At 32.6% G+C, this 23176-nt stretch overlaps 4 protein-coding genes across 16 annotated transcripts in view; 2 read left to right on the top strand and 2 right to left on the bottom strand.

Annotated features, from left to right (window-relative positions):
• Positions 1 to 911: 911 nt before the first annotated feature.
• Positions 912 to 3406, bottom strand: LOC143145608 (regulator of microtubule dynamics protein 1). 5 transcript variants are annotated; one of them, XM_076309136.1, is made up of 6 exons: positions 3185 to 3405; positions 3011 to 3088; positions 2634 to 2828; positions 2314 to 2562; positions 1871 to 2223; positions 916 to 1166 (listed from the first exon to the last, which is right to left on the bottom strand). In XM_076309136.1, the coding sequence occupies exons 3-6, from the start codon at positions 2769 to 2771 to the stop codon at positions 1133 to 1135; spliced, it is 774 nt and encodes a 257-aa protein (XP_076165251.1). In that variant the 5' UTR covers positions 2772 to 2828; positions 3011 to 3088; positions 3185 to 3405; the 3' UTR covers positions 916 to 1132. The 5 variants fall into 5 exon arrangements, with proteins under 5 accessions (XP_076165249.1, XP_076165253.1, XP_076165251.1 ...); XM_076309134.1 differs by lacking the exon at positions 3185 to 3405 and having other exon boundaries at positions 912 to 1166; positions 3011 to 3178; XM_076309138.1 differs by lacking the exon at positions 3011 to 3088 and having other exon boundaries at positions 915 to 1166; positions 2634 to 2841; positions 3185 to 3406.
• Positions 3407 to 3937: 531 nt separating this feature from the next.
• LOC143145495 (retinol dehydrogenase 13) lies at positions 3938 to 5820 on the top strand. Its single transcript, XM_076308923.1, has 6 exons — positions 3938 to 4124; positions 4279 to 4450; positions 4586 to 4694; positions 4830 to 5144; positions 5238 to 5445; positions 5508 to 5820. The coding sequence occupies exons 1-6, from the start codon at positions 4054 to 4056 to the stop codon at positions 5608 to 5610; spliced, it is 978 nt and encodes a 325-aa protein (XP_076165038.1). The 5' UTR covers positions 3938 to 4053; the 3' UTR covers positions 5611 to 5820.
• A 784-nt stretch (positions 5821 to 6604) lies between these two features.
• LOC143145924 (tetratricopeptide repeat protein 9C) lies at positions 6605 to 8233 on the top strand. Its single transcript, XM_076309771.1, has 2 exons — positions 6605 to 6746; positions 6824 to 8233. Exon 2 carries the CDS (start codon positions 6846 to 6848, stop codon positions 7716 to 7718), a length of 873 nt encoding a protein of 290 aa, XP_076165886.1. The 5' UTR covers positions 6605 to 6746; positions 6824 to 6845; the 3' UTR covers positions 7719 to 8233.
• Positions 7860 to 23176, bottom strand: part of Atl (atlastin GTPase) — a 34038-nt gene continuing 18721 nt past the window's right edge. For 4 of the 9 annotated variants that reach the window (XM_076309765.1, XM_076309767.1, XM_076309769.1 and 1 more), the window contains exons 2-8: positions 19722 to 19799; positions 13540 to 13790; positions 12648 to 13427; positions 12351 to 12572; positions 11983 to 12197; positions 11839 to 11905; positions 7860 to 10599 (exon numbers count right to left, since the gene is read on the bottom strand). In XM_076309765.1, coding sequence (XP_076165880.1) covers positions 10468 to 10599; positions 11839 to 11905; positions 11983 to 12197; positions 12351 to 12572; positions 12648 to 13427; positions 13540 to 13790; positions 19722 to 19799 — 1745 coding nt within the window. In that variant the 3' untranslated portion in view covers positions 7860 to 10467. Of the gene's footprint in view, positions 10600 to 11838; positions 11906 to 11982; positions 12198 to 12350; positions 12573 to 12647; positions 13428 to 13539; positions 13791 to 19721; positions 19800 to 19885; positions 20724 to 21625; positions 22268 to 23176 lie in introns of those variants that run through there. The other 5 variants (XM_076309766.1, XM_076309770.1, XM_076309763.1 and 2 more) reach the window with 4 other exon arrangements.

Here is a 23176-nt window from a genome sequence, read left to right as displayed (position 1 = left end):
AATAAGTTTCATCGAACGACAAAACTTATACAGTACTGTTCAATAAGTTTCATCGAACGACAAAACTTATACAGTACTGTTCAATGCAGTACTGTTGAATAAGTTATATCGAACGACAACATTTATTGAACAATCTAGCACATGTGACGAATACCTGGCGTAAACTGACCTGAGTTCGCGACAATAATAATGGTCCTCGACACAGATTACCAAAGGTAATAACCAACCCAGGTAATTTGTTTGTATTGCCTGGGATAGGAGGAACGTGGAAGCTCTCAATATGAAGGGGCAGGTATAAGGACAATGCAGGGTATACCAAAACATTAGGAATAATTGACGTGTCAAATGGCGACTGGCTAACAATATGACTGACCAAGGGACTATATAAGATGTCCATTTGGGTACTTGGGAACATCATTTTCGGTGGAAACACGGAACAGTGCGTTACGAAGTGCGAGTCTTCTATTTTGTCCACGAACGTCGAAATCGCGCTTCAACGTGGTGAGAATTACCACATTGTGCCAAAGTTTTCACCAATATTTCAACTATTCCATTACTTTTCGATTCCTTCGTTGTTCACTGACCAGTGTAAAGTATTTTATTTCGGTGAATTGTTTCGTGAAATTATTTCTATTTTCATTTTCTTTGCTTCGATGTTATCGACGAGTAAATTACTAAACGATTGTCGTTTCATAAAATAATTCGAACGAAAATTATTTCGATTTATATCCGTAACTTTGTTTCTTTTTTTTTCTTTTTCTTTTGTCTTCTCTGCTCGAATATGTATTTCGATAGTACAGTGTGGAATATTTGGTGTATTTCGTAGCGGCTGTTTTATACGTTCTCGTACCAAGTGACTGTACCCGTTTTTATTTTCAGTTTGTTCTTTGTTGCAGACCGTGCACTTTTATAGAATGTCAGTGATGGCTCCTACTTTGCAGAATTCTTGTACCTGCGGGCCCATCCAGTATCGCGTTGTGTCGGCGCCTTTATTTCCGTTACCACCGAATTACGTTTTACTCTACTGTGTATGCCCGTGTGGGGAACATAGAACCCATTTTACCGTCCATCGAAACACTCTGATGCCACAAATGGGAAGAAATCAGTCGATGATAACGCAGCACGTTCATGCTCAACAGCATATACAAAGGTTGATCGATGCACAACTGCAACCAAGATTTCACCGATTCATGCATTATGGAAACGAATTAGACAGTGACGAGGAAGATGACATCGATCGATAAACGAGTTTCGAGACAGAAATTATTTTGTGCAATTGTAACTAATACCATATTGGTACGAGTATCTATTATAGTAATGTAGATTATATACGTAACGAGGTACGTGTGTACTGATTTTCTTCAATTTATTGTAAAAGTGAAGATAAGTGTTGAATGATTATACTTCTAATTTTAAAAATAACGATAGTAAATATTATTGTAAAAATGCAACGTATAAACATTTATTGTATATGTTAATATATATACAAAATCTAACAAAATGTTCGAAAACATGTGATACAATTATGGTACTCTTAAAGTCTTTAAATATAATTGCAATAACATTAGCTTATAGAGCTTTCATAAAAGTATTCTGTTCGTACAAAGTTCTTTAACTTTTTATAAAGTTTACATAAAAAATATGTATGTATATGTGTGTGTGTATATATATATACTTGTTTATATAAAAACATCACGATATAAGTATTGCATCACAAATGCATTTTGTTCTTAATAAATATTTTATACCTAAAATTAATTACTAAATGTATTTTGTATCTTTAACCATTACCTCTGCAAAAATATTTTGTAACTATTAGTTGACAACGATAATTAAGAATTATTTGTGCCAGCAATGTGAAAGCCCTTACTATTTTTCTTCATTTTTTAAGAGTTGTTGTGCCTCTTGTTTAGCATTGTGATCGTCGTCATTTTTTACAGGATATTCAGCTGCCATTTTTAAATACTTTAATGCTTGATCCTTCTGATTTAATTTTAAATAAACTTTCCCCAACATTAACAAATTATAACTATAGAAATAGGGATCAACTTTCTCAGCATTTTCAAAATATGTCAAAGCTTCCTTGAAAGACGAAGTTGGTGGTTCGCCAAATATTACAGCTGCAATTTTTCTTTGATACCATGCCAGATCGGAAACTTGATAGCACCATGTGCCTAACATATACATAGTCGTTGCATCCGTTGGATTGAGTTCTATTGCTCTCTGGAATATCGCATACATTTATGTGCAAATTTACATACCATTTATAAGAATAATAAATAAAATTTTTAAAAGCCAATAGACAATATATACCAGCATATGTTTCTTGACATTGTATAATTCCTTTATTCGTACTTTCATGCCTTCGTAGTTGCATTTACTGTCAAGAATGATCGACATCCATTTATGTACAGCCCAATGATCCTCTTTTATTTTTAAAGCATTAAGTATTAAATCATAGGCTTCATAAATCATTTTTTTGCCTTCTACTTCAGTGGCTGTCTTAGCCATTTTATACAATGCTCTGCCTAAACGCCACATAATTTCTACATCCTTGTTATCCTACAAAAATCTGTTATACATTTCTTCAACCTTGTTATGTATATATGAATCTAATAGAAAAGTATATTTACATTATAATTTGATAGAAGATCATATACTTCTTTATAATTTCCTTGATCGAACAATGCATCAGCCTTTGCTATTAAAACTTTTGTAGTTACAAGTGTATTGTCTCCATCTTCACTTTTGGTAAAGCCCCACATACTCATAGCAGTAAATGAATTGGCGATACACACCTTTGTTGTTAATGCACGGTAATTGTTTTTCTAGTAATAAAAGCTGTTTAAATACTTCTGAATATACTGAAACTATACTTTTCTCTTTGTAAAATGCTTATAAAATAATAAATTAAAAGTAATTTTGCGTCAAAGTGAATTATAAAAACATTATGTTGTATTGAAAATTTAGAGAAAAGATTAAGTAGTCGTACTTATTTATAACTGCAAACCTTTTGTGAAAATTGAGAACTTCTATGGGCAAATGACCTTTGCAATACTTTTGTATTTCTTACAAATCGCAACAATTTCTGTGCCAACATATTGAGTTACAATTTTTAAGAAATATACAAAGAAACTAATATAATATATAATACATTTAAACTTAAGTAATAAATCACTCTTACATTAGATATTGAAATTTATTTTGACAAATGAATGTATAAACTCCACGTCACACAAGAAACATTACATACATATGTATATACTTTCATTTACTGCATTAAGTAAACGTTTCACTGACATATATCGATATCAAAGATCGTTCGATATTTTTTATTTGATATATGAATCCAACTTATAAATCCAATATATAATTTAAAAAGTTGATATAGAAGAGTAGAAGTCAGTAATAATCAGTAACAAAATATTTAATTTTTCAAATTTGGTCGCACATACAGATAATGTAAACATGACTAATTTAGAACTGATACAAACTTTGACTATTATCAGAATTTAGATTACACATGCTTGCTAATAATATTCCTGTATTTTAAAATTATATTTTATCAATTGTATCTAATCAAATTAAGTGATATTAATTTCATCGTAAGTTTAATACATTTAATTGTAAACTAATCTTAATGATCATTATTTATTAAAGAATGTCTTGCTTTATATTTAGAATTGGTTTGAATACGGAAATTATATAACTAATTTAGTATTAGTGTTACATGTCTGTGAATAATTTTTGTATAATTTTTCAAATAAATAATGTTAGTAAATCATATTCATGTATTCCTATGAGGAGCATTTACAAAGCATTTTCAATTTTAAATTGCTTCTATAAAAAAGTAGAATGATTCTTAATAAATAAACTTGTGTAAAATCTATAATGTATTTATTCTATGACAGAATTCATGTAAAGCAAGCTTGAATTTATATACAAAATACATACAAAATATAGAGTATGGTTTGCTGACAAACTTTATAAAATATATTTAACTAGTTTTAACTTTTAGCCAGTTCCACTTGTAAATAAATTACATTTGCAAAAATGGGTTGGACTAAACCTTTTTATTATTATTCAGGAGCTATAGCAACTGTCGGTGGGGCTTATTTAATGAAGTAATTATATCTTTTTCATTAATTTGTTATTTTGGTTTGCTTTAAATTAAAAAAATTTTAATAAAAAATAAAATTAATTTACATATACTAAAAGTTGCAAAAAAAGAAAATATTAAGCTAGTTCCTTTCCATATATTTTCATACATATTTGCAGAGATTATTTAACAGGAACACCATACATAAATAATGAAGTTGAAAAATTAACTGGTAAAGTGGCTATTGTAACAGGATCAAATACTGGCATTGGTAAAGGAACGGTATATGAATTAGCTAAACGTGATGCCAAAGTCATTATGGCATGCAGAGACATGGAAAAATGTGAAGAGGTAATACATTTTTGTTAGCATCTTGTGCAAGGCATAGAATTTATGAAGATATTGTTGACATTAATTATTTTATATTATTGTATTTAATTTACATGATGTCATAAATATTTTGTTAAACATTTTTATCGTTTTCAGGCACGTACTGAAATAGTAATGACAACTCAGAACAAATATGTGTATTGTAGAAAATGTGATTTAGCATCTCAGGAAAGTATCAAAAATTTTGTAAAGCAGTTCAAGCAAGGTATACAATACTACATGATATCAAACTACAAGATTAATTAAGACTTTGCACATTGAATACTCCACAAGAAAAAAATAATTATTTCGACAAAACTATAAGATAATATAATAATTGAATGTTCTCTTTGTATTGTAGAACATTCACAATTGCATATCCTTATAAACAATGCAGGAGTAATGAGGTGTCCTAAAAGTTACACTAAAGAAGGAATTGAAATGCAATTTGGTGTGAACCATATAGGACACTTTTTACTAACAAATTTGTTATTGGATGTTTTAAAAGATTCTGCACCATCTAGAATTATAAATATTTCGAGTGTGGCATATAAACGTGGTAAAATTAAATTAAAAGACCTGAACAGTACAGAAAATTATAATGCTATTGAAGCATATTCTCAAAGTAAATTAGCTAATATCCTCTTTACAAGAGAGTTAGCAAATAGACTAAAAGGTATTCAGTAACTCTGAGGATAAATAGGACTAGTATTCTTCACTAATTTTATCAACATTAACTTGGTTTCTTCTTTTTTGCTATGTTATCTAGGAACTGGTGTTACAGTAAATGCAGTTCATCCTGGTATAGTAAATACAGAGATATCACGATACGTGAGTGCTGAGCAAAACTTCTTTTCTAAAACAATTGTAAAATCTCTGACATGGTTTTTTATTAAGTCACCCGCAAAGGGATCACAAACTGTTATATTTGCTGCATTAGATCCATCTTTGAGTGATGTAACTGGAGCTTACTTGAGGCAAGTTTTAATAGAATTAATTAAAAATAATTGAAAATTACTTTAATGCTATTTTGTTACAGTAATAACAAAGTCTCAGATGTTTCTGATGATGCAAAGAATGATGAAATTGCAAAATGGTTGTGGGCAGTTAGTGAAAAATGGACTAAATTAAATTATGTATAATTTAATGTAAATGTAATAAAATGTTTGAAAATGGACACTGTTAAGACTGCATGTTGACATTTGTTAAGTAATATATTCTACAACATAATTTTGGCAAACGTTTTTCTACTGTCACACGCATTTTGATAGTGTCGATTATCTTTCTCTTCAATCAAATGAAGGATTCGTGTGTACGAAACTGTAAATATTTTAATAAAATGTACAAATATTCTTTTCTTTGATTTTCTTTATGGAGCCCGAAATTACAAGACAAAGGAATATAAAAGTTTGTTTGATCAATCAATCATCAAGTGTTGTTTGATCATCCCTACCTTAGAATATAAGATAGATATTATGAGAAAGTGATCTGAGAATAGATTTGAAAAACTTTTGATATCATATTCTTTTATATTCTTAGTTTTATGTTGCTAAAATGTTTCAAGTTCCATTTATGAAAATAAATAGTTGATAGAACTATAAATGATATACAGGAACAAGTTTTCTACGTTCACTACCTTTACCAATTTCAATTTTCAAAACGGTCGTTCTTAAACGAAGAGATCGTTCCAACTAATATTTTACAAGGACAGTATTTCAGTTTGTCTAACACTAACTCACATAAGATGAAATCTCTTTTCTATATTCATTTGTATCTGTACTTTGTCTGTGATTAAATTATTATTTATTAAATATATTTCGTTGTTTCAGAATGAATTTTAAAACATGTAATATAAAAATGAGTGACTATGTAGTAAACCCAATAAAATACGATAGAGTAGTTATTAAGTTCTTCGATATTTAAAGCTCATAAGAGGATACTTATCTAAGAATTAAACTACTATTTATTATTTATATAACATTAGATTACTAGTAGCACAATATATATTTTTAATTGTTAAACGATTAAGTGATAAAATATAATTTTTTGCATATTTCCGTCATATTTTATTCAAAATTGAGAGTAGTCAAACATACTATTGCGCATGCGTTTTAATGCTTTTCCTAATGTTTCCAGTTCATGCAAGATAACGGTTAAGTGCAGTGTTGATGTTTTGAGTCTTCGGTAGTTGATGATTGTTTATACTTTTTACAGAATTACTTGTGTATAAATGTATTCACGTATTGATTTATGTTTATAGTAATGGAATATGTACTCTGTATGTGAAATATCATTTAACAATCTAATGTTAATAACATGCCTGATTGACGGATTAATTTTCATTATTTTATATAGGTAGAATTTATTAAAATAAAATATGATGCTGGAAACGTGGGAATCGGCAGATAAAGTTGTGAAAAAAGATGTATTAATAAAATCTATCGAGTTTTCTAAAAAACCGACGGAATGTGCTAGTTGCGAAGTTGTTATTGAAAACATACACGTTGACAATGCGTCCGTGGAGGACTTGAAAAAGACATTTAATTCGAATATCTTAGATGGCACAATTAAAAAAATATTAATTATAGGTGAAGCAAATTGTGAAATAGATCGCCAAATTGAACGAGCGATTCAAATGATGATGGTTTTTGAAAAGAGTTTGGTTACATTAACTATATCACTAGAAGGCATTGATCAACCTTTAACTATTAAGTTTGAGATAACATTAAATAAAGTACAACCATATAAGCCAATTTGGGAATGGACACCAGAAGAGAAGTACTCAATTGCATTGAAATATAAAGAATCTGGTGTCTGTTTATTTAAAGAATCTAGGTGGGTGGACGCATTTCATAAATTTAGTAAAGCTTGCAAAATACTTATAACGTTGGAGCCAATATCCGATTTAGAATTAGATACAAAATTAGAAAGTGACATTAATAATTTGAGACTTGTATTATATAATAATATGGCTGGATGTCAATTAAATCGTAAGAATTACGAATACACAATTGATTTGTGTACTAAAATTTTGAATAAAGATGGTAGCAATGTTAAAGCATTATATAGAAGAGGAGTAGCACATGGAAATTTGAGAGATTTGGAAAAGGCTGTTGACGATCTAAAAACTGTTGTTACATTGGAACCACAGAATCGTACTGCAAAAGAACAATACTTACTTTATAATGCAAAATTACAAGAGGCAAATCAAAAGTTTGAAAAAATGGTAAGAAGAATGTTCAAAACTTAAAATAAAATATTTACGTACTTATCTGTGTAAAAGAATGGAAAATATTTGTATTTTGTAAATAGAAAAATATGCATTTATTTGTATCCACAATAATTAACACTACAATTAGTCTAAATTATTTAAAAATTACAACTAAGAAAATCTGTTGCAATATGCAACCTTAAAACTATATTTATCCACATTATTATTACAATATTGTTATTACAAAAGCGTGCTTAAAATATGTTTTGTGTACATGACAAATATATAAATGTTTATAGTAACTAATAACATTAGATTATTTGTCAATAGACCTTGTTTCAATAATCTGATACTGTTTCCTATTAGAAAACACATTCAAGTTTGTTAATAAAATGTCTTAAAAATTATTCCTGTATGTTTATTTTCTTCCTGGTTTATAATTCAATGAAATTATTGTTCTATTATTCCATGCGAACACTAATAGAAATACTTTAACGTTACACAAGTATTTATTGGGAGTTACATTACATAATAGGAGACTAAACTGTCTTCATTCCCCTAGCTGCAATTACATTATAAAATTAATTGGGAAACATATACTTAAATAACAATGGGAGATAGAGTAGTAAATTGTTTCATTTCTTATATTTGAAGAAGATATAAATATACCATGAATCAATTTAAATTAAGATATGGTTCAAAACAAATTACTTTTAAATACTGATAATGGCACCTTTACCATGATATATTTTCTTTTGATTTAAAATCTTGACTTTAATACTAAATAAATGTTACAGGATACAAATACATATTTCAGAAAACAATAATTTTAGACTTATGTATTGAAATTACAAATTATAAATTACAAATCTCTCGAATAACAAAATTTGTTTTACATAATATTTAATAAACATATAAAAGTCTATAACAATCAGACAGATGTATGAAATATTTTCTTATGTGTCAAAGTAAAAGTGACCATTAACAAATTGAAAATATAATTGATAAATAATGTCTCGTTATTTAAACCACCACCGTAAAATCATGTTACTCCCACATCATTATTGTAGTGTAATATATGAAACTTTTCTTTCCTTACAAGGTACAAAAACATGTATACATGTAATAAATTTCTAGATGCGTATATTATTTATTTATTTCATGGGTAATGGTGTATAACATGTACTCAAAAATGAATATTAGTTATAATCATAAATTAATAATATTTGTCCTATAATTATTATCAAATATATTGTAAAAATTAAATATAACATATATGAATATTTGTTTGGCAAGATAATTAAATTTTAATACATTCTCACGTTTTGTTCCTTTATCATAGCTAACTACACGTTTCAACAGTATTGTTTATTGTATTCATTTTTATTTGGCACTCATGCAAATAATAAATCAATATAAATGATTAACTTTGCTTTGTTTATAATATCTGCAATAAATGTATGTTGAAAGGAAACTAATTAACATTTAGGTACAGCAATCAAATATAATGCATACTTTAATATTTTTCCTAACAAAGACTATAATTTATTAAAAATAATAATAATATTGTTTGGAGGATCAACAAAATTATATTCTCAATTTAATAAGATGAAAATCTGGTATATTTAATATGCAAATTTGAGCACTATTAACACCACGTTGGCAACAAAATTCATCTTATGAATCACCTCTGTAGATTTTTATGTATTGCACTTTGTACATGTAATAAAACGTAAGTCGTTAAATGATAAGTGCAATTGTATAGAATTAAAATTTATAATTTTCTGTATTTTCTACAAATTTTATTTTTCCACTTTAAAAGAAGAGAGATATAAGAATTTTATAAAAAATCTAAACTGATTTGGAATTTTTAAGATTCTTTTTAGTATGTAATTTGTGGTCCATAAGATGTTAAAATTAAAGCAATATATCTATATCAGACTGTTGTTACTCATTTGTTAGAAAATGTGTTCAACAAAAACATAGAATAAACTACATGGCATATGTGTATATTTAATTCATCGTAGTTACATATATATCGTGAATTTTTTTCAGAATTCATTAAATTTGAATAACACGGAGAAGTATTTACATTTTAATTTATTAAAAAATTATTTGATACAATAGTAACTGATGTAGAGTAAACCTGGCACAGATATAATTTAACTATGTTAGGTCATACACAGAATAATGCATAAATGTACAAAGTGCGTGTTGTTCAAATTTGTCTTTAAAAATATTTTAATACATTTCTCTTTGTAACCTTAAAATGTACTTAAGTACGTTTTTCTAATTAAATAGTCCTCTAATTAAGTATTTGATAATATCAAAATATGTAAAAGTATTTGAGTTATAACTATTTCTTTAATTTTGTTTTCTTTTTTAATAAATATTTAAATACAAAAGAAATAATTAAAGCTAATTATAAACAGTAACAACCCAAAAATAATAGTTTTTATCCAAACTATAATATTGTTTACCAGTAATTGTGGAATTTTATTTCTCTAACAGTATAATAATAATGATCATAGACAATATTAATAACCACGATTTTCAACAATCTAATATGGAATTATAATCAAAATATACTGTATATACATTCACAGTCGCTTTAGATTAATAAAGTCAACACAGTGTTCCTTATTGTGACTTAAGAAACAAATAGCTATTTATGGCCTCATATTGAACGATCAAAACTAAAAAATTTTGTCATGCCACTTACTGGATTTTAATACAATGATGTATGTTTTAATGGACTTGAAAAATTGAGTTATGAAGGGAATGAACGTTATGTTAGCTTAGGCTTGCCATTAGCAGTGACAGTGGCATTCATTGTTGTATTTGTAGCCATTTCAGCAGCTTGAGCCACTGCTACAGATACTGACTTCTCCACAAATTGTTGGTAGAGTGGTTTCATGAACTGAAGAAAAACAAAAATAATGTTTTTATAATATTAATATAAATTTGTACAAAAATATTACCAATGTCTAAATAAATTATTATAATTTTTAACCCTATAGATGTAAGATAGTATGAGATATGAACATGAAAACTGCAATATTTAGATAAAACAACAATTGTATTGTTTTACGACCATTTCAATGAAATATCTATTATCTATGATAGAATAATTTTTCCTGACATTTGAGATGTATAGACAACGAAAATTACAGTTACTTCTATATTAACTATAAGCAAATGCCATACCTCTTGGATACTCGTTCTTGTTAGCATTCAGCTTATCATAAAAATCAAGAATCCAAAAAAAAAAGTAAAATAATTAATATAAAGGTCGAATTGATATAACTAAAACGCATAGTACCAAAAATAGTGGAATGTATATAATGAATAACCGACAAAATATTTATAACAATATAAAAAATAAATGCCAGTTCAGCAGGTAATAGTACAGTAAGTAGAAATAAAGTACATGTATTCCAGACCTGTAGAAATAAGAAATGGTAGGTATGAATTACGAGATGTGACAAAATGATGAGTATAAATATATAAAACATTTACATCTTGAACAGGTTGTGGGTTTTCAATCAAAATTGAGAAAATTTTTCACATATGGTTTTAAAACATCAAAACTATAAAAATGTTCAAATTTTTAATCAAAGAAAATTTATATTTTTATTTAGGTTGTTTACGATATGTGTATGTAAGTATTTTAAAATGTACACCATGATGTATTATATGGTTACATATATATGATTGCGTGTTTAACAAGATCTTTTTTTTTTGCTTTAAATTTACAGATTAAAGCAAAAAATAATTGTTTTCTATAGTGTTTATTAATGACATAATAACAATAAAATTTACTAAAGCTGTACATATATTGTATATAGTATTCCAAATGTAAAAAATTGCTAATAATTTAAAAGTATTCTTAGTTACACCTATGGAAATTCTTTTTTATTGTTTTGATGTTTAGTATACACAAAAATTGGAAAAAGACTTGGGACTTTTATAAAATTTCTGCATGTTAAATATAAAACAGTTCATTATTTTTGTGATCATAGGGATTTTACAGACATTGTTTACTAATGCATTGTTTTCTACATACACTCAAATACACACATACCATACATAGGATAACTTTATTAAAAAGTTTATACCCTTAAATTTGTACACAAATAGTGAAAAATGTATTACTTACATTATTCCATAAAATATTTGCCGTTTCATCTAGAAGTTCACCAGTTTGTCTGAAATCACCACTGTACCTGTGTGAATAACAATTTTTTATAATGAAAGAAAGCCAAAGAAGAGAAGTTTTTTTATATACAAACTTGTTATATACCTTATGTATGTCCATAACATAAGTGTCAGTATACAAATACTAACGATAAAATTACAAACATTTGCTAGTGGGTATAAACCGGTGAAATCAAATATTCCAGATAAAAAGTACATTGTGGCTGCAATTACGAAAAACACTGCTGGAGTTCGTGCTGCTTTAAAAATATTTTTACTTTCATTGTGTGCCTTAAATTGAAGAAAAGCGTCATCCATATCCTACAATGAGTAAGGAATTAGTGTTTATATTACCTAAGTAATAAATACAGAATTTCGTTTATGTTTATTTGATATTGATATTGTAAGATTAAAGAGTATATAACTTTTTTAGGCAAATAATAAATATATGTACTATTTTTAATACTTTCTTACCTTTACTAATTTGTCCATATATGTTTGACTGAATTCATCTCCTCCCATTTTCCTTTTATTTTGAAACAGGCTAATAGCTTTATCAACACAACGTGTATGTTCCATTTCTAAACGTGCTGTTGCTAAAAATGGTTTTGCTCCGCCACAAACAATTTCCATTGATCGTACATAAACATCTTTAGCTTCTGCTACTGCAGTTAAGTTATTTGCTTCCGCCGTTGCCTAAGAAGAAGTATCATATATAAAGATATAAAGTTAAAATAATATTAATAAAATATATAAAGAATGAAAACTTACCACTAACATACTTTTAGGTTCAGGAAGTTCATCACCTTTATAAATTTTCATGTAACTCTTAAAATATTCTAACAAATCCTTTGCTTTTACAACTTGACCATTAATCTTTTTTGTAACTAAATTTTCTGGAGCTAATAACATTGGTATCAGCACCTTAAGTTGATTTTTAAATTCTAATTGAATTTCTGATAATCTACCGTCAAAGTTGGGATTAGTGGCAATATTGAGGCCCGGATGAGGCATAAGAAAACAAGATATATCTGAGAAGCAAGATTTAATATGCTTCCTTAGACTCTGTAATTCTGGGTGTTGTTTATCCGAAATTTCTAATCTTCTTTGCAATATCTTTTTACCACCATCTGCGCCATACTCTGCTTCGTACGGATAACTCCAGTCTCTTACTAAGAATTGCAACTTCTGGAATGGCGTGCTTCCAGATTTTTCTAATGCCAGTCTACCATATTCAGTGAAAAGTTGCAAATGCTGAAGATCATCTTCTTGGATATTTTGCGATAGATTATAAATTTGTACAGATGACAACATTGTGCTCAAAGCAAATACAGTTGCACAATCTCTGACTGTGGACTGACTATCAAAAGCACCTTGCGTATCCATTAAAATCACAGCAACTTTTTCACCACTTGGTAAAATGCCAGGGAAGACTTTTGACCACATTATAATTCCTGTTGTATCTCTTTCCGAACCTCCCTTCCAGGAAAAACCACCCAGAGGTTCATCTTCTTCGCCCAACCAGGTGTCCGTTTGGTTATTGTTGTTATACTATTATTATTAATATTATCATTATCATTAATTATATGATTGGTTTCTCAGATAAGCACAAAAAAAACAACAAAACCTTTTATCTTTAGAATTGTTTCAATAAATAATATACCTGACTATCCATGTATCGAAGGAAAAAATCGAGCAAAAAGCTTTTGCCCTTCCTAAAGGCACCTGCTACTGAGACAACAACTACACTCCTGTCCTTAATTTCAGGTTGGAGAAGAATTTCTGCCAAGGCGTTTTCATTTAATTCAAAGGTGTGATCCGTATGAGCAAGTACAACTGGTACCGGTCTTCCTGGGTCCAACGAGACTTGATTATTCATGAAGACTTCCTCTATTCTTTCTTGACAACCTAAATCTAGTAATGTTCACAATTGAAAATATATATCTATTCAATTATCGTCGATAATATTTGTACATTAATAAAGGTAAAAGAATTATTATTATTATTAAATAGCGCTAAGACTCGGTTAGTAAAGGAAAAATATCACAATCACATATGTAGATTTAAAATTCCACCAATTTGCTAAACTTGTTTCAATCAGTTTCTACTAAAGATGATTGTATACCTTTTGCATAACTGATCATTGTTATATTGATTTTAACGAATCGATGTGCGGTATGAAAAAAAATAATGTCTCTCAATTTTAGCAATAAAGTCAGAAAGACTCTTAATCTAAATGCATATAACAAATTTTGGCTTCTATTGGGAAATTGAACTTGTTATGTACATATATTTTGTAGGATAGAGATAACTAACATAAAAGGAGAAAGGAAGTGTAACGATTGGGGACCATGACATAGCTGACACTACCCAGGTATAAGGACTGACGTGCGGCAGTGTAATTTATTGTACGCGGTACAAAAACAAACAATCCGAGACTAATTGCCACCGATTACGTACACTGCTCCTCAAAAGTCTCAAGACACCTGTTGTTTTTCACAAAATTCTAACAGGTACATATTTCGAATAGATTATGGATTTTTATCCATTTTTGTTACTTAACAAAATTATAAATGTACGTTTAATGTTATTTATGTGGCACGAGAATTATTAATTTAATAATTGAATCATTTTAAGCTCAGATTATTCAATTCGCTGCAAGATCCTGAAGATCTAATAAATTGTACTCGAACAAGAATGAAATAATATCGCAAAAAAAAGAAAAAAAAAAACTATTAAAAACAAATTGCAAAGACGTTAAAATTAGCGTAGGCTGTGATCAGAAAACGTGTCGGGTATACCGATAAAAAAAGATTGAATATTTCTTATTCCTTGATTTCTAACATAGCTTTCTCTAACACATTAGAATCTGTTATCGTTCGTTTCGTTTTTTTATCACGTTAAATGAGACATTCGTTAAGTTTACAATAACAAACTCACGACTTTCGAACCGCATTGCATTTAACCGGCAGAATTACAGGATTTAAACTCCTCTGGAGCAAGTTCAGCTCCATTATTCAAGAGACGCGGTGAAACAATACAATCACTTTGTTGTGCGGTAAATTCGTTACGCGTTAATGTGAAAATATAAAACTGACCTCGATGATAATGATTACAATCACGATCGATTTAATCTAACACCGATAACTCTGTTTACAATTCAATTACTCACCACGTGCAAACGTTTCGTTTACAAACGGCTTCGGAATTGATTTTTTACACGTCGTGTAACAAGATTTTATTTATTTTTTCTTTTTCATACCAAATTTTGATATTTTCCAAAAAAATGTCGAGCAAAGAATTGTTCAAACTGTAACAATCCAGGTCCGTGGAACCTCTCGGATATTTTACACGTTAAATTTGTCTAAACGTGTATTTTACACGTTAACAACAATGTTTACACGAAACATTGTCAAATTTTGAACGTATATTAACGTTGTTCCCTATTCTCTATGATCGATACGATTTTTCCCGATATCGAAACACGCGACGAGTGGAGCGGTACACGTGTAATTGTTGCATAATTTGTGGGTTTCAAGGGTCCCGTGCCACTTTCCTTTTCAAGCACGGTTTCCATGGTACGCGATCCCCGGTTGCGCGAATACCGTTAAACGATAAACTACGTGGAAATCTCTCACCGTGTGTTTTCTTTCTGTTTCTATGACACGCGTGTAATCGTTGCACGTATTACATCGGCATCAGTGCCATTATACGGGCAGCTGTTTACACGAGCGTGTACCACGTACACGGTATACACACGTACACCGTGGAAACACTGTACGTTGTTCGAGGAACGACGATAAACGTCGCGATCGTCTTATTTCGATCGCCTCGAAGCGTTCGAAAACTAACCTCCCCGTTCCAAGGTGGAAAGGGCGATCTTTTTTTAAATCGAGCAGAAATATCATCGAAAAATCACCGATTTCGCGACACCGAGCCAAGTTCTCTATTTTCGAACGAAACCGACCGAAGTTCAACGATTCCTTCGCACGGCAACGTTCTCGTACACTCGACGAGCGACCTCGACGCTTCGAAGACTTTAACCTTGAGGAAAAAGAACATCTTCTAGGTTACCCGTCCACTGTTACGCGCACGTACGCACAAATACGTATAGTTACATTATTTCTTACACGTTTTTGTTCGACACGTTGTTATTTCAATAATGAGAATTATTTACCTATTCGACGCGGGTGAACTTACGATCGTTCCGATTTACCGACAGTGTGTTGAACCGTGCGTCGCTTTCAAGGGCAACGAGATCTTCGGAGCAAGTGACTCTTACTCTGTAATTCTACACGTGTTCTCTTGGGGCGTTGTAGTACGCGGGCACAAGTATTCTCTTATTTGAAAATAAATCCCGAGCCACGATGCGGGCATCCGTTAATTAACTTCTTGTATCCTCCTAGATGAAAAATCGGCTCGGTGTTTATCGTAACTCTACAAAAAAAGAAAAGACGCTCGCGTTTCTTCCACTATTATTACGTTTAGCCGTGAGTTTTTTTCGCGCTACGTTAAATAGTAACCGGTATCTATCTGGACGTGTACAGCAAGTGGAAAGACTGGAACGATACACGGGCTGTTGGAAACAGGTTTCGGCACTTCCAATTCTTAACTTTGTTATCGTGCGAATTTTTTTCTTTTTTTTTTAGTTTTGCAACTGGCTGGGGATCATCGAACAAATAATACCGTTCGGTTGTCATTCGAGTGGAATTTAATCGTTCGAATTGGAAAATATTTCCCAATGGGAGAAAAAGTATCTTTTCCTGGTTTCTAACTTGCGTTGCACTCGATGGGAATATTAATCATTGCGACTCTAGGTACAGCTTCTGGAATATGCACCGTACAAAATAGTATAAAAATTGCAACATCTTGAAACTATTAGTATTTTTAGTCGAATTCCTCCACGATCGGTAACCATCTGTATTATTTGCTGTTAAAGTTTTAATTTACGTTAGAGAAAATGCAATCTATAGCAACGAGACAATTTACAATGTACTTATTATTATATTTGCAAAGTGTTCACACATTCGATCGTATTTTTACTAATTGGTGTTATTTCTACGTGTCACTACCTTAATCTTTCGTAAATACACGAATAGTTGAAAATAAACAATGTACAGCACCGGATAAACTACGATACGATCGAAGTTAAGATTCTTCGAATAAAGAATTGAACGAATATCGAGTGGCGTTTAACGAGCACAAAGGTCGAGTTCATTTCAATTTTTCCAGGTCAAGGATAGACAATAGAAATGGACGAACACGTTTCGCGTGAAAAATATAATTCCTGTGGTTTGTTTTTTTTTTTCTTTTTTTTTCTCCCGATACAGTGTATCGGTCGAATAATTACGAATGGTGGCGGTCGAAGTGGTAAAAGCGGTTCGTGTTCCCAGAGGATTAATACGGTTCCTTGTGTACGGGAAATATGTTCAGTTTTTTTTTTTTATACGGAATTGCACGCATCGAACCGTGTTCTTCACGTGGAAAACAGACACGTGACTTTGACATTCCGCGAAACTATCGCTACGGATCGTACACAACTCTTCAGCGACCGTGGTTGAGGAATTGAAACCCACCAATGCGATCATTTCGAAATAGACATGTACAATGGACGATCAAGTTATTACGAACACTTTGAAAATGCTACTTGTTCGAAATTTGATCGAGAATGGACTCGAGAGTACTTTTGAAAAGGTACTTTTAAAGGTCTTTGCTCTTTTTAAAGGTCTATTATTATTATTATATGCAACAACGTCTGATATTAACAGTGGACGATCAAATTATTACGAACGTTTTGAAACTACTGTTTATTTGAAATTTGGTCGAGAATGGGCTCGAGAGTACTTTCGAAAAGGTACTTTTAAAGGTCTTTGCTCTATTGAAAGGTCTATTATTATTATATGCAACAACTTCTGATATTTACAGTGGATGATCAAATTATTATGAACACTTTGAAACTACTATTAATTCGAAATTTGGTCGAGAATGGGCTCAAGAGTACTTTCGAAATGGTACTCTTAACGACTTTGCTCTTTCGAAAGGTCTATTATTGTTATTATTGGGTTGTTCGGAAAGTCGTTACGTTTTCCAAAATGGAGAGTATATAATTTAATAAAATATGTTTATACACTCTAAGAAAATCGTGTTTCATTTTCACAAAAAAAAAAAAAAAAAAAAAAAATTAAATTACTTTTCGAACAACTTCTGGAATTCTAATTACAAATTTCTGGAATTCTAATTCTAAACTTCTGAAATTCTAATTCTAAACTTTTGGAATTCTAATTATAAACTTCTGAAATTCCAATTCAAAACTTCTGGAATTCTATTGGGTAGTTCGGAAAGTCATTTCGTTTTTTTTTGGTGAAAATGAAACACGATTTTTTAGAGCGTATAAACATTTGATTAAATTACATATATTCTCCATTTTGGAAAACAAAATCACCTTCCGAACAACCCAATAACTCCAACCTTCTGCAATTCTAAATCCAAACCTCGACAACGAGTTCTTCGACAACTTCGAAGTGGTTCGAATCGTTTCGAAATTTAATGAAAAATCGCTCTACGTGAAGAAAAATAGGCAAAGCGACGATGCACCGTACAGATCCGTGTCCGATACCTCGATATAAGTTACAGATACGTTGATAGTTTAAAACGTGTAGTAAAATCGAGCAAGTCCCGAAAGACCGACTACAAGTAACTCAAACGAGCCGGAGCGTTTCAATCTAACGTGACGAAACGTCTCCGAAAGAGCCCCGAGCGATTACTTATTGCAAGCGAACGGCCAATTATACTCGCGCGAACACTAATTCTGCTTCCTCTCTTCGCTTCCGTCTTCAGCTTTTACACCGGGGTTCTCCTCGTCGACGTCGTCGTCGTCGTCGTCGTCGTCGTCGTCGTCGACGTCGTCGTTGGCAAAATACACACCGTCTGCCATCCGGCCACATCGGAGCCTTGCAATCTCGCATTTACACGAATCATTACCGCATTAAACTCGTAAATACAGGGCGTCGAATTTCTCATCTGGAACGAGACGCGGCCGCCAACGAGAAAAACGAAATACGAGAATTTAATTAACCGAAGCGTTAGCGGGCTGAATTGGAAAGAAGGAAATACTGCGATGCAATTGGGGCAGTAAGAATATATATGTATATATATATATACGAGTGTATATCGTGGAGAGGTTTTCGAATTCCACGAAAGCAGAAAATATAATACGCGCGCGTGTGTGTATGTGTGTTTAATAAATCCATCTTTGGTCGATAAGAAAATTCAATGGTAAAATTAATCACAGATACGGTGAGAGATTAAATCGTACACTTTCGATGCTTTTACATTTCAGCCGGGTCTCGTCTATTCGAAATACAGATTACGAATCGCGACGATGAGAACGATGCGATGTTAACTATCCACGAGAATAGCGCGTCTGGTTGTGCACGAGAATTCTGTTCTGGAATAGAATTCTCTTCTGGAATAGAATTCCACGGGTGGATGTAGCCACGGATGTACAACCGAGACTCTTGTATCGCAAGAACGATTCCGGTATACGTAGAGCCGTGAAACGTGGATTTCACGTACGATAAGAATTAATTGATTTATAAATATTGAAACGGGGGAAAAAAAATATTACGAATTCGGACACGCGTGCGTTTATTTTTCTTTCGGTCGTCCACGTGCATGGGTTGTCGAGTTGCATTTTTTTTCGCGCGGGAATAAATAATCTAATGAAGCACGGAATTGGGTGAGGAATCGGTCAGAGGAGTTACACGAAACGATATGGGTACGAACGTAACGTGGAAAGAGATGGTGAATAATAATCGTCGATGTTGTAACGAAAGAAAAACTCACCCGCTGGTTCGTTTGTCGTATACACCTGCGGTACACGGTTCACGTTCTCGTCGAGGGCCGTCATTGCAACTTTCTCTGCTGAAAGCAAATTTTTGAACGTACATTTAGCTCCCGTGCGATGTTCTTTTCCATCTTTCTCCTTCCCTCTATTTCACGACACTCACTCTCGTCTAATTTATTTCGACGCTCGCGAGATCTCGCTCTCGAATGCGCTTAAACGAGACGCTCGTGATAAAATCAACAGATCTTAGCCTTGATACACTCGACCAGACTCCCGGCATAATACGCGGCCAGTTAAACGATCAAACGCGCGGTACGTGGTTCTATCGAGATCGTCAGCGAAACACCAAGAGGTGAACGTAACGTTACGCGATGAATATTACCATTTTGTTGTTTTCCGATAACGAGAATTTTTACTCGTAGATTTTAATCCTTTATTAAATATTTTCGAAATAATTCGACTTCGATGATCGTGAACCCGAGTTTTTGGTAACGCTCCAAAATCATCACCGATCGAAGATTAAGAGTAATGTTACGCGATGAAAATTACCATTTGGTTGTTTTTCGATAGCAAGAATTTTCCTTTGCACACTTAAACTCTCTATTGATCTTTTTAAAATAATTGGACTTTGATCCACGTGTTTCGATGATCGTGAACCCGAGTTTTTGGTAACGCTCCAAAATCATTACCGATCGAAGATTAAGAGTAATGTTACGCGACGAAAATTACTATTTTATTGTTTTTTAATATCAAGAATTTTTACTCGTACATCTAGACCCTTTACTAAATATTTTCGAAATAATTCAACTTCGATCCGCGTGTTTCGATGATCGTGAATCCGAGTTTTTGGTAACGCTCCAAAATCATCACCGATCGAAGATTAAGAGTAATGTTCCGCGAAGAATTTTCCTTTGTACACTTAAACTCTGTATTAATCTTTTCAAAATAATTGGACTTCGATCCACGGTGAAAACTACCACCAAAAGTTACCAATTGTTTGTTTTCCAATAACAAGAATTTTCACACTTAAACCCTCTACTGAATCTTTTCTAAATAATAAAATGTCAATCCACGGTGAAAATTACCATCAAAAGTCACCAATCAGTTCTTTTCCAATAAGAATTTTCCCTCGCATACTTAAACCCTCTATTACTAAATATTTTCTAAATAATTCTACTTCGATCCACGGTGAAAACTACCACCAAAAGTTACCAATTGTTTGTTTTCCAATAACAAGAATTTTCACACTTAAACCCTCTACTTTTCTAAATAATAAAATTTCAATCCACGGTGAAAATTACCATCAAAAGTTACCAATCAATTATTTTCCAATAAGAATTTTCCTTCACACACCTAAACTCTCTATTACTAAATCTTTTCTAAATAATTCTACTTCAATCCACGCTGAAAACTACCACCAAAAGTTACCAATCAGTTATTTTCCAATAACAAAAACTATCACACTTAAACCCTCAACCGACTCTTTTCTAAATAATAAAATTTCAATCCTTGAGTTTCTCCAACGATCCATCCTGTTCCATTGCGTACTTCCCGTAAACGCAGTAAAATCATCACCGATCGAAGATCTCGGTAGCCATCGAAGCGTGCCACCGCCCACGATCCCTCGAGTTCGAACGATTCTACGTCACGGTTGTATTTTGAGGTCCATCACCGGCAGAGTTATTGCAGAATCTGTTGCGTTCCACCGAGTTTCTGGTAATAAGCCAATTTCCCTTTGCGACTCGAACCTTCGCGCTCGATCGAACCTAACTTCTCTCTCTCTCTCTCTCTATTTCTTTCTTTCTCTCCCTCTGTACCCGGTCTTATAATTAAGCGGTCACTTTGCATCGCGATCGTATTAGGATCGATGAATTCCATTACTACGAATACAGTTGTTCCGTACCCGTAGGAGTTTCCGTTAACGAGCCAATCGAGGTTTTCGCGAGGGTATCGTGGTGGTCGTTGGATCGATCGTGTCCGATCTCCGTCACGGTATTCGGCCGATCATTTTGCGTGGCACCGGTGGTGTGTATTTTTGGCCCGCCGCGGTTCACGTTCCGTTGACCGGTCTCGTTAACGTTGATCGATCGTCCGCGATCCTCGTTCGCGATCGTCCTCGTCCTCGGTGGTCTGATCGGTTCCCTTGACCTGGTTGTCGTTGGTTCCTCCCGTCGTTTACGGCCCGGTGTCGTTCTCCTCTTCTCGCTCATCGTGAACGTTCACTCGCGTACGAACCGAGACCGCGAAATTGTACGCGAACGAAACGTGAAGAACCGGGTAAACGGTGGCGACCCGGGACACGCATAGATGCTCCGTGCACAAACGATCGAGTACTAAAGTCGCCGAGAGAGCCGACTAGAAATAATCCTGGTGGTGGTGGCCAGCCGATGGGCCGTGGTTAGCGGCGGAGTTCGCGAGTTGGCAGCATCCCACAATCAAGAAATACCGGTGGAACCCGGGTGACACCGTTGCACCGTGTCACCTTGTATCGCGACAGACCGTGTATGCTACGATATCACGTATTGTATAGGTATCGAACCTACGACTTTTACTTTGTTCGCGTGTGTACGTACACAATGTGTTTCACGTGCCAGGGATGCGTCGATCGATGTTGGAACGGAGTATCGAGACTTTGCATCGCGAGTACGACTAGTGGAAGGGATGGTCGTTTAACTCGTTCGGGCACTGTGGGCAGAGATTGTCCCACTTTTTCGTACCACGGTGCGCAAGCTGGGACACGGTTTTCGAACAGACGTGAAGAATTGTCACGATTTCCCGCAAGTCGCCCGGTGAGATCCCGTCGATGCTCCGTTTCGTAATCGGACGTGTAATTCGTCTATTTTTGGTTCCAGTTGGTAAAGAGTTACGAGGGTATTGCGGTCTAGAATTGACAAAATAGATTTCTTCTTTTTTGTTTCAGTTTCTTGAAGTGTACGATCTTGAAGATTCGTGTGCAGATTTATCGGCTTTTCATTCGCGAGAATGTCGACACAGGGATTCGAATGTAGTAGGTTTTAATAGTATTTTTGTAGAGATGGTATTATTGTTCGATGAACATGTGTGAAGTTTCGTGTAGATCTGTCGACTCGTTTGTATTCCTTTTACGATGGAAAAAACGACGAAATTTATCGAACAACCTGGTATATTCTTGCTACGTGTGAAATCGATAAGAGTAACTTTAAACGCGTTATTTTTTAAACCTGCTTCTATGGTATCTCAAGATCTAGTTGACCTTATATTTGGAGAGAGTCTTCGGTAGATATGTCTTTATCGTCGAAACTGGAGATTCTTAAAAATATCGAGTCTTTCTATTTTTTTTTTTTTTAAACGCCAGACACAAAATAAAAATATAAATTCAGAATTTAAAGTTTCGCCATTATTTTTATTTATCGACATTTTCACTTCTCTCTAGTTCATACTGTAACTATATTCTTCCTAATGAAGATACTTTCTC

Source organism: Ptiloglossa arizonensis, chromosome 4 (genome assembly GCF_051014685.1).
Source record: "Ptiloglossa arizonensis isolate GNS036 chromosome 4, iyPtiAriz1_principal, whole genome shotgun sequence".
NCBI lineage: Eukaryota > Metazoa > Arthropoda > Insecta > Hymenoptera > Colletidae > Ptiloglossa > Ptiloglossa arizonensis.
The sequence above is the reverse complement of the archived record's forward strand: the minus strand, read 5'-3'. Positions and strand labels throughout refer to the sequence as shown.

What these genes read in the sequence shown, in the direction of transcription:
- LOC143145495 (XM_076308923.1), top strand. Translation starts at nt 4,054, where the DNA reads ATGGGTTGGACTAAACCTTTTTATTATTATTCAGGAGCTATAGCAACT. An exon ending in GGTGGGGCTTATTTAATGAA is followed by an intron (nt 4,125 to 4,278) that starts GTAATTATATCT and finishes ACATATTTGCAG; the next exon opens with AGATTATTTAACAGGAACAC. An exon ending in TGTAAAGCAGTTCAAGCAAG is followed by an intron (nt 4,695 to 4,829) that starts GTATACAATACT and finishes TTTGTATTGTAG; the next exon opens with AACATTCACAATTGCATATC.
- LOC143145608 (XM_076309134.1), bottom strand. Translation starts at nt 3,100, where the DNA reads ATGTTGGCACAGAAATTGTTGCGATTTGTAAGAAATACAAAAGTATTG. An exon ending in ATGTCAAGAAACATATGCTG is followed by an intron (nt 2,224 to 2,313) that starts GTATATATTGTC and finishes GCGATATTCCAG; the next exon opens with AGAGCAATAGAACTCAATCC. An exon ending in TTAAAAAATGAAGAAAAATA is followed by an intron (nt 1,167 to 1,870) that starts GTAAGGGCTTTC and finishes TCTTGGTTGCAG; the next exon opens with TTGTGCATCGATCAACCTTT.
- LOC143145924 (XM_076309771.1), top strand. Translation starts at nt 6,846, where the DNA reads ATGATGCTGGAAACGTGGGAATCGGCAGATAAAGTTGTGAAAAAAGAT.